General features: G+C 39.7%; 1 protein-coding gene across 1 annotated transcript; it reads right to left on the bottom strand.

The window, feature by feature from the left end:
• Nucleotides 1-422: 422 nt before the first annotated feature.
• On the bottom strand, nucleotides 423-9,901 carry LOC133042207 (serine/threonine-protein kinase ULK4-like). Its single transcript, XM_061122756.1, is given in 4 exon segments — nucleotides 423-2,099; nucleotides 2,102-2,567; nucleotides 5,158-5,243; nucleotides 9,784-9,901. Coding segments are annotated over 4 exon segments (2,277 nt in total). The 3' UTR covers nucleotides 423-492.
• Nucleotides 9,902-10,332: the final 431 nt, after the last annotated feature.

The following is a 10,332-nucleotide window of genomic DNA, read 5'->3' as shown; positions in this document are numbered from 1 at the left end:
GTGCCAGTGAGAGCGGAAGCAGGGCATGCCAGCAAGGGAGGGCCACTGGATTATCACTATCCTAAGTGAGAGACTCTGAGTTTCAGCACTGCAATTTCAAGAGCAGATGTTAACATAATGCCTACCTACAAGACACTACAGAGAGTGTTGACACTTGAGCAACTTAACATCCAGGGGTGATAGGCACAATTAAAAAGCTCTATCCTCATGAAATTATCCCAGATTTTCTCTACTCTCTAGTGTCATCTTGAGAAGGAGGGTGAAGGAGAAATCTGAACTATTGGATATTTGCTGTAGACAGCTTGAGTTGAGATTCCCTCTTTTGGAATTTTTTTTTTTTTTCTGTTCTTGGAATATTTTGTTCTTTTTTTTTTTTTTTTTTTTCTGGATTCAGCTGACTTTATTGGACCCACACTGTGGGTGTGGTGACCTGTGGAGTGTGTGTAGCCGGGGGTAGGGACGGCAGAGAGGCTGTGCTGAGTGCCTTCTTGCCTAGCGTCCAGCAGCTTGGAGGATCTCCAGGGCCAAGGACGCCACTGCGCTGTTGGCTGATGACCCCCCGGCCGGGGCCAGCCCCTCCAGAGCCCGCAGGAGGCTCCCTGCGCTCTTGAGACTCTCCAGGTGCTTCTCGTTAGAGGTGATCATTCTTCTGAGAATCCTCAACAGAAGCTTCTGGTCCTTTGGGTCCTCTTTGGATGTCAGTAAATCAGCGAAGGTCTCTGCATTTTCAGGAGACAGGCTCTCTGGGTTTTCCCCTCCATACAACTGAACGAGTATAGACAGACACTTGGATGAAACTTCAAAAATTTCAGGATCCTCGTTAGGAAGCAGCGGGATGAGCAGGCTGACGAGGTCTATGAGAGGCTTGCCGAGCAGCAGCAGGTCTTCCGCGGCCTGAGTGCTCCCTCCTGAGCCGGATTTCTGTGCCTGCAGAGCCAGCCGCACGACTCCGGAAGTGTAGGTCAGCATGCCATGCAGAATGTCTAACAGGGAGAACAGCAGGGCGGCTGCAGTCTCGTTGTTGTTTTTGTTGTCCACATCCAAACACAGTGTGGCAGTCTCAGTGAACAGGTTACAGACGTGACAGACCAGTCCTTGCTCATAAAGTAGCTTCATATTCGAATCTTTGCAGGCAACCAGATTGTTGAGCAATGCAACCACACTTTGCATGGTGTTACCCAGAATGTTCTCCTGATGTTCCAGAATTACTTCAAAAATGCGTGAGATCAGTTTGCTGTCTTCCACAAGTCTGGTAAAAGTTGGGTTGTGTTCAGTCATGGCAACCAGCAGCTTCAGAGCATATGCTGGTACAGGGTCCGGCTCCGTGAGGATGTGTTCATACTGGGGAAGTAAGACGTCTCTAATTAGAGCCAGAAGATTGTTGTCAGAGTCGACATGCGCCACCTCCTTCCTGTCGTCAGGCTCCTGGTTCACAAGCAGAGATGTGCTTTCTGAGAGTAGCCGCAAGCTGAAGAGTCTCCACTCCACATTCTGGCTTTGAACCAGTGACACCAAGGGGGGCAGGATATAATCAACCACCGTAGAGCAATAGTCTTTCAATAAAATAGGATACTGTATCACTGCTTCAAAAGCCGACAGCGTGATCTTGATAAATTCTTCTGATGCCATCATTCCTACAGCTCCATCTTTGTTAGTTTCTCCTGAGTCTATTGATTTAATATGAGTAAGAATAGTTCCGTAACTGAAAAGGAACTCTTCTGTTACAACTTGAGGTCGAAATACCTGAGATGTTACCAGGTGAAGCACTACAGGCATGAGGGGGAGACACATCTTCAGCTGTTTCGCTTGAACTGTGGATGGGTGTTTACGACCAGAAACGTTAGCCAGGGCGTTAAGAATGTCACCCAGGATACGTGGCAGCTCCTGCACCAAGTGACGGATGAGCAGGTCAAGGCATCGGGGCAGGTATTCATTGCCGCTCTGCTGCTCCTTGCCTGGAGTGGTCTTTCTGCTGTCTCTCTCGATGTACATCACCAGTCTTGCTTGGCAGCTGAGTAGCAGCATCTCCTGGTTATGAATCAAAATATATAATAGAACCAGAAAGGCTTTGGCTCTAATGGAAGTGGAGGGACTGTCAGTAAACGGATAATTGTAGAGACAAAGTCCTTTTCTTGGATTAGCCTCTGAAGATGAATCCCACAGGACAGCATTGCATTAAATAAGGTCAACATGTACTGCTGGACTTTGTAGATGGCAGAGGCCAAGGAGTGTATTACCGAGGTCAGTCCCACCTTCTCAATAACATTCTGGAAGGCAGTAGGAGAATGGCGAGTGATTCTGCACAAGGCCGATATTGCTGTTATCCTAAGAGAATCAACCGTGGAATGTTTGAATAGGTACCCTAAAACAGGTCCAGTCTCCCCAGTGATGAAGCCCTGGGCCTGAGCGGAAAACGTAGTGCAGACATTTTCAATGATCTTTGCCGCCATGTGATTCACAACACGTTCTTCCCCTTCCCAAAGGCACCTCATTAGCACCGTGTATGCAGCCAAGGGGACAGCCCAGCATTCTCGGGGGTTCTTTTTTTTTTCTTCAAAGCATTTCTTCTGTTTCCCAGTATGTCACACATGATGTTGATAAGCTCCCCTCAGCAATAGCTGGATGGAAAGTATTTTGTTCTTTTATTAATTAAAAAAAATTTTTTCTTTAAATTGAACTAAGTTTATTTACAATATTGTGTTAGTTTCAGTATACAACAGTGACTCAGATAAGAAAGAATATCTTCACCTCCAAATCCCGGCTTCCCACATGGCGGTAGTGGTAAAGAAACTGCCTGCAGGAGACACAAGAGATGCGGGTTTGATCCCTGGGTTGGCAAGAGCCCCTGGAGGAGGAAATGGCAACCCACTCCAGTGTTCTGGAAAATGCCATGGACAGAGGAGCCCTTCTGGGGTCACAAAGAGTCAGTTACTACTTAGAGCCAGAGCTTACATGCACCTCAAAATCCAACTAGGAGTGTGTGGGCTCCTGAATTGTGATGTATCAACTTTCTGATACACTGTAGATGTTTACCTAGAGTTGTTTGGAGGACCTATCTAGATTGCCTAGGTGTTATCTCTGGATTAAGCCAAAGGGGAACAGAGAGCCACACTTTTGGACCACATTTCTTTTAGTGCTACAAGAGTGCCATCACTGACTTGTGCAATGATACTGTGCCTCAGATGTAGGGGAGTGGTGCTGGTTCAGTAATTCCAGGGATATTGTTAAGGGTTTTCCACATCACTTAGTGTTTCCACTTAGAAGTCTGAGTATGAAAACTTTATTTCCTATAGGTAATAGGAAAAGCTTCATTTCTCTACCAGAATTTGTATCTTTTTCCTTTATGGCCATTTCCAACCCTAGAACTGATTGTGTTTTCTTTTCTGCTGTGCTTAACAGAACCCAGATAGTCAATTTCAGTGTCCAGTGTTGACTGCAGATTTGCATAACTACAAATTCATCTGATTTTATGTTCCTTACCTATTTGTGTTTTTGGTGGCCATGATTTTAAATTATTATTTCTCCTTTAATATTGTTCTGTTTATCTTTTTTTTTTTTTTACTTTTTATTTTATATTGGAATATAGTTGACTAACAATGTTGTGATAATATCAGTTGGACAGCAATTATACATATACATGTATCTATTCTTTTTCAAATTCTTTTCCCATTAGGGTTTTTACATAATGTTGGGCAGTTTCGTGTGTTATATGGCAGATTCTTGTTGGTTATCCTTTTGAAATATAGCAGTGTGTATATGTCAATCCTATTTTAAAATGTCATTGAATATTCTTTAATGACAACAAATGATAAAAATAATAGTTGTCATGATATATTAAGACTTTCTATGATAGGAACTTTTCTAAGATAAAATTTAATTCTCCCAGAAGTAACTTAATTATGATTTCTCAGTTAGAATGGAAGGATGGATCCACACTCAAAGCTGGAACTTCTGGTTTCTATGGATATATGTTTTTTTCTAGCAGTATACTCCATATTATGTGCTCCTTGAAAAGTACTAAAAGTAAATGAATAAATAAGTGACTGGGTGAATAAATGAGCAAATGGATAAAACTAAAGATGCAAACAGCTTTGGAAATTTTAAAATATAGTTCTGCAAGTTGTAAACTATATCTTGAAAGAAAAATAAGAAATGCAAATCTTGATTTCTACCTAAATATAAGGTACTTGTCAACTCAAAAAATTTAATTCTCACAACAAATGATAACCTTTGAGAAAGTTTCCACACATCTCTATTTCACTGCAAAGAAAATAGGCTTATTAGATTAGGTAATTTACTCAAGTATTAAGCTAGAAAATGCTAAAGTTGAGATACAAACCTATATTTTTCTGAAGACAAAGCATGATTTCTTAGTTGCTAGTGCACAATCATTTCGGAGTAAAGTGAGATTTATATAAATACATATCATTTATGAAACAATTATTATAAATTTACTCAATTTTCAATCCTCTGTTGGGGCACTAAAGAACAATGGAAATATTAATAAAAACTCAGTGACCCTGTGCTCTTAAATGTCTTCAATGTCAGTTGCAGAAATAAGACATATGTACTGAATTATTTAAAATTATAGAAAAAAATTATCTGGAAAATTTTAAATGGAGAGAAATCTGCAAATTTTAACTGTGGATTTCTTATCAAAAGATGAAAATTAGGCTAAGTATAAAAGATGACTAAGAATAAATTGATGTCGGTGAAGACAGAGACTTCCACATTAAAAGAATAGAAATTAGACACAGATATAAAGATAAAAGATAGCACTCTTATAGGACAGAGCAATTACATGTAGGCAAGGAATAGGGTTTAACAAGTAGATCAGTAATAAAACTTAAATGTCCCAGAAGTTCTAATCCTAGAAGATTGGGAAAAAAAAAACAAAAAAACTCTGCCCAAGAATTTGTTAAGAAAATCCCATCTGGGGAGTAAAATGAAAAGCTTAATTTGCATGTGTTGAGTTTGAAATGCTATTCAGTTGGAAATATCGTGCTGTGGAGTTGGAGACATAGTACTGGGAATTTGGTAATGGTCAGGATTTATGGCACTGGGACAAATGGGAGTAGGATTTAGAATATATTGCAGGTCAGGTTCTGTCCAGAAACCAATCAACACTAGAGAATTAGTTAATATGTGATTAAGTACCTTAGTATAACTTCTTAGTTCAGGCAAGGAAGCAGGAATAAAGTTTAATAAGTCAATATAAATGAGAGGAAGAAGTTGAAATAAATCTAGGGGGAAAAATGCAAAATCAGAATATACAATCTCAGGTGTGAGGCCCTATTATATGTTGCTAGCTATAGATGGGTGGTCAAATAACAGTGTGTTCATTTGGAACTAAATGGAGACTGAGTCCCATGAGACTTAGTAGGCTATCATTATATTAAAAGTATTACTAACCTTCAAAAATATTCTTAGGAGACTAGAAATAAATATAATCTTCAAAAGCTAGATGTGAGTGAAATCCATGAAAATATACTAGCTCTTTAAGGTAGTGATGGTAAAGGGAACAAATATACAGCTCAGAAAACAGTCCTTGGAAAATGACAGGTGTTAGGAAGCAAAAGGAAGAAAGTCAAAGAGTAGAGATGAGGAATGGTTAAGACAACAAGAAGAAGGAACTATCCTGGGATGCTTTTAACTCTGGTTGTAGACATTATGTTTCACCCTGAATTATCTGCATTTAAAGATTACATGAACATGAGTAAGTATAAGCCATAATGTTGCTGTTGTTTAGTCACCAAGTCATGTCCGACTCTTTGCAACCCCATGGATGGTAGAGCACAAGGCCCCCCTGTCCATGGGGTTCTCCAGGCAAGAATACTGGAGTGGGTTGCCGTTTCCTTCTCCAGGGGGTCTTCCCAACCCAGGGATTGAATCTGCATCTCCTGCATTAACAGGTGGGTTATTTACTGCTGAGTCACTAGGGAAGCCCATAAGCTATACAATCTAATGCAATAGAAAACAAAGGCCTTGACTAATTTGAAGATATCATTGGGTAGGGCTAGATTTCCATGAACATATAGAGACTGATTATAGTATATTTTGAAGAAATTTTAAGGCTTTACTTATCACTTAATCTCCCCACTCTCTACTTCAGGGTAACCTCTTGGCTGTTAATACCCAAACTAGGGTTGCTAACAAACTAGGTAACAAATGTGAGGCGAATGTCTCCATAGGCCCATGGTAACATGCATTTATGATACCTAAAAACAACATTTAACCTTCTTTCCCAATCAGCACACTCATACAGTAGGTTGATTTTGCTATATAATCATTGAAAGATGTATATTTTCTGCCACAAGGACCCCTCAACCCCCACTGCATCCTACCCCTGGCTTGTAATTTGCATATTCCTAATTTTCTCAGAACAGAGGCTCTCAAACTTTAGCGATATTATAGAATCACCCAGAAGGCAGGTTAAACCACAGAATATTGGGACAGAGTTTCAGGATATTATACAATCACCCAGAAGGCAGGTTAAAACACAGAATATTGGGACAGAGTTTCTTAGAACAACTGGAATAGGCTCAAAAATTTGCTTTTCTAATATATTCTCAAGTCATAGTGATTCTGCCTTTTGGGGGAACTACTGACTTAGAAGATTGTAGGTATTTGTATAATTAGAGTTGCTAGTTAATTTCATGTTGAGCGTTCTCACAGGGTAATGAGGTAAGGGGAGGACTGTCTCTGGTTCATCTCTGCACTCCCACTGGGCTGGCACCCTACCCAGTACAATAACAAACATGGATTGAATGGACCAATTCAGCCTCTCTATTTATAAATTTTGATTACTCCATCTTAGACACTCATGATATGGATGCTCAAATACACGCTTAACTACCTCACTTAAGGTTTTCCTAATGCCTATATAACTAGCCCATTGTTTACCAGAACTTTATAAACATTCTTATTTATTATTATTGTTAATTTCACAAATACTCCTATCTTATTATTCACCTATTTAAAATTACAAAAGTCCTTTACTCTAGGAATATAAATCTGTCTTTCTCCTTCGTACTATCTATTCCTATTCACCATTAGCATTTTGTTAGTAAAGCAAGTTGCTTTCTTATGAAATGATGCCTGTGTTCATTGCAGGTTTGCTCAGAATTTGTCCCCAGTGGCATAAACTCATTCCCTCCTCACCTCTGCAAATCCTCTCTATGGATTTTCTAGAGTACTTCAACAAATTGTCTCAGATACTTCCAGAGACAAGATAAAGAAGTACAAGCTAACATTCACCTCACCTGTAACTGATGCCATTTTTATTCTGTATTAGATCATCTCTTTCATTATTCCTTCTGTGTCTAACATACATTAGTCTTCTAACTACCACACAATCATAAATTCCTTATGGACAAGGACTATATCATCTGTAGCCCCAGAATACCTAGAAAAATAATTTGTACTTAACAAATACTTTATGGCTGTTGAATTGTTTAGACATATGAAAGTCAAGGAGCTTACCCAGTACCTCTGTGGTTTCAACAAATACTTTTTGGCTGTTGAATTGTTGAATTGTTTAGACACATGAAAGTCAAGGAGCTTAGCCAGTGCCTCCGTGGTAAAGAATCCATCTGCAATATAGGAGACACAGTTTCCATCCTTGGGTTGAGAAGATCCCCTGGAGGAGGGCATGGCAACCCACTCCAGTATTCCTGCCTGGAGAGTCCCATGGACAGAGGAGCCTGGTGGGCTATAGCCTATACAGTGCTAAAGGTCAGACACTACTGAAGTGACTGAGCACTTAGTACATGAAAGTCAAGAAGAATATGTCTTACCTTAATGAAAATTACAGATCTTAATATGAATGGGAAAAAAACTGTGTAAAATATGTTAAGTTGTGATGAATATACACCTTTAAAAACTAAGTAAAAGTTATCTTTCTTTTTTAAGTGACTGCCCTTTAATATTTGAAATGAAATTGTCTTGCACAAACTACTATGTGCAATCTCTATCTCTGACTAACAGTGACTAAAACAAAAAGAACAATTTCCCAACTTTGTGGTGGGAAAATTATCCATAATACCCACTTTTTCTGCAATTTTCTGTTGTTTATTAAACAGGTTTTTTTGATGTGTACATACTCCGACTACAGTATAACGTCAGCCATGTAATCTCTTAACTCCTAAAAGTTCATGTTCTTGGCCTAGGGCCACATCTTCAAGCCAAATTTTCAAAGATCTGAAAAGTAACAAGTGGTACTGAGAGTTGGAAAGCCCTGTGACACAGAAGATTATATTTTACTGTTCCAGAAAGTGGTGGGAATTAATTAGTAAGACAGGCAGCAAGGCTTCTGCCTTTTTATCTCTTCCTCTTCAAACTCTAAAAAATCTCAACATTGTACAATGTTCACATTTACCACAAGTTTTCCATATATTGTGAGGGGGAAAAACTAGACAATACAGTGGGCAGTTGAGAGCATACAGTCTAGAAATACAGAGCCACACTCCAGGAGACATCCTGCTGTATGACTTCCCAGCTCTAGGATTGTCAGCCAAATACCTAATCTTTCCTTTCTCCTTAAGGAGGGATAATAATCTACTTTACAGTGTTGTTATGAGAATTAAAAAAAGAAACCTAATGAAAGCATTTAACACAAAATTTTACACACATGCACACACACATATCCCGTAGCACATTTAGGGCATTTCTGCTTATGCCCAAGAACCTTGAGAAGAGGACAGACGTGGTGGGGGTGGGCAGGTGGAGATGATAAGGGAGGAAAGAAGGGAGAAAACCCAAACTGTTGATTAAAGGAAAAAAGAATCATCTCAACAGTTGTTTTTTTTAAATTTCTTAAACTAGTATGGAGTTGAGAAGACAATAATAAAGGATGTAATAGAATTAAAGCTTGAGTTGAATGTGTGTGACTATAAAGTGTGAATTTAGTGCAAGAAAAGAAAGAAGGTCAAAAGGATACAGTGATAACTAAGGAACACAGTCTCCCACAGCTGTTCATAAGAGCAATTCTCAGCCTCAGAATGAGGTACTCAGACCAGCTGCCAATGAAGCATGTGCCAAATCTCAAGAAAGACTGAGATGGGAAAGGTAAAGATAGAAATAATAGGGAGAAAGTGAGCAGGAATGTGTAGTAATGGGCAGTGATACAATTCATCAGGATGTCTGGGAAAAGCCTGGATAAACACATGAGAGAAAGCTTGATGTCACACTATCTCAGCACATTGAGTAACAGCTAGGACAGGACAGACTCAGATGTCCTTTGGATTTTCCCCTTGTTCCATTTTCCCATCATAGTGATGGCCTGTGTGCTAACAGAATATCTGTGCATCATCTGAGCTACATGAGTCCATTGAATGATGCACTTGTTCAGAAAGAGATACATGTGACTGTCCAAATGTTTGGGCCAACTTTAGAGGGTGCCAAGCAAGATCCACTTGAACAGATCATAATTTATACTGGCAGCTGGACAAACAAAAGCAGAGTGACGCATGAACCAGCTTAAGAAAATTGCCAATCCTCCACCAACTGCCTGTTATATTACTCTTAAACGTTTCTAAATAGGTCAGTTAGAATAACATCATGTGGGCCATAGTAAGTCAGAAGAAAATAAATGTCACTTTTAGCAAGTTGAATTCTATCTCTAACTGCCTTCCCTTTGGTCCTTTTATTTAACCATCATCTGGCAAAGGGTAGAAAACAAAATTGTCATGGCTTTGTAGTGGTCAGCACTTCCAGCGATTCACATTTCAACATGGCCCAGTGACAACTGTGGGTCTTTTCCAGGTGGTTTTTGGCATTACCTACATGGTTGGTCACACGATGTATTTTGCCTTGGAGACTGGAAGAATAATAACAATGACCCCATCTCTCGGAGAACCACAGCCTCACTCTGGCAGAGATTCTGAGGCAAAAGCTCTGACATTGTGAGCTCTAGGATAGTAAGGAGTTCCAGAGTCTTGGGTCACCCAACCTCTCCTTCCTCAATATTCAAAGGACAAGATAATCCCTGGAAGCATCCCAAATTAGTTCTTCTGGCTGAGGTTGGGTCTCATGTTAGAAGTGATCTCGAATAAGATTTTAGCCAAATGAAGTTCAGTTGATGGTTAAGCACATCTGGAAATGCAAGCAGAGGAAATCTGTCAGCATGATAGCTCGAAAAGGGCAGCTGACTTCTTTTTGCTCGTCTGTGATATTGGGGGCAGAAAATTATCAGGGTCCATCTTTGAGGTAAGGAAATGGAAAAGCTGAACAGGAGCAAAGAAGACTTGAAGTGGCGTTTTCTTTTTCTTTTGATATATTAAGATGGTGTGTGGTAATCATGCCCTCCTTTCAATGTGGGAAGACAGTGCTCTT

Source organism: Dama dama, chromosome 21, assembly GCF_033118175.1.
Source record: "Dama dama isolate Ldn47 chromosome 21, ASM3311817v1, whole genome shotgun sequence".
In the NCBI taxonomy this organism is placed as follows: domain Eukaryota; kingdom Metazoa; phylum Chordata; class Mammalia; order Artiodactyla; family Cervidae; genus Dama; species Dama dama.
The sequence above is the reverse complement of the archived record's forward strand: the minus strand, read 5'-3'. Positions and strand labels throughout refer to the sequence as shown.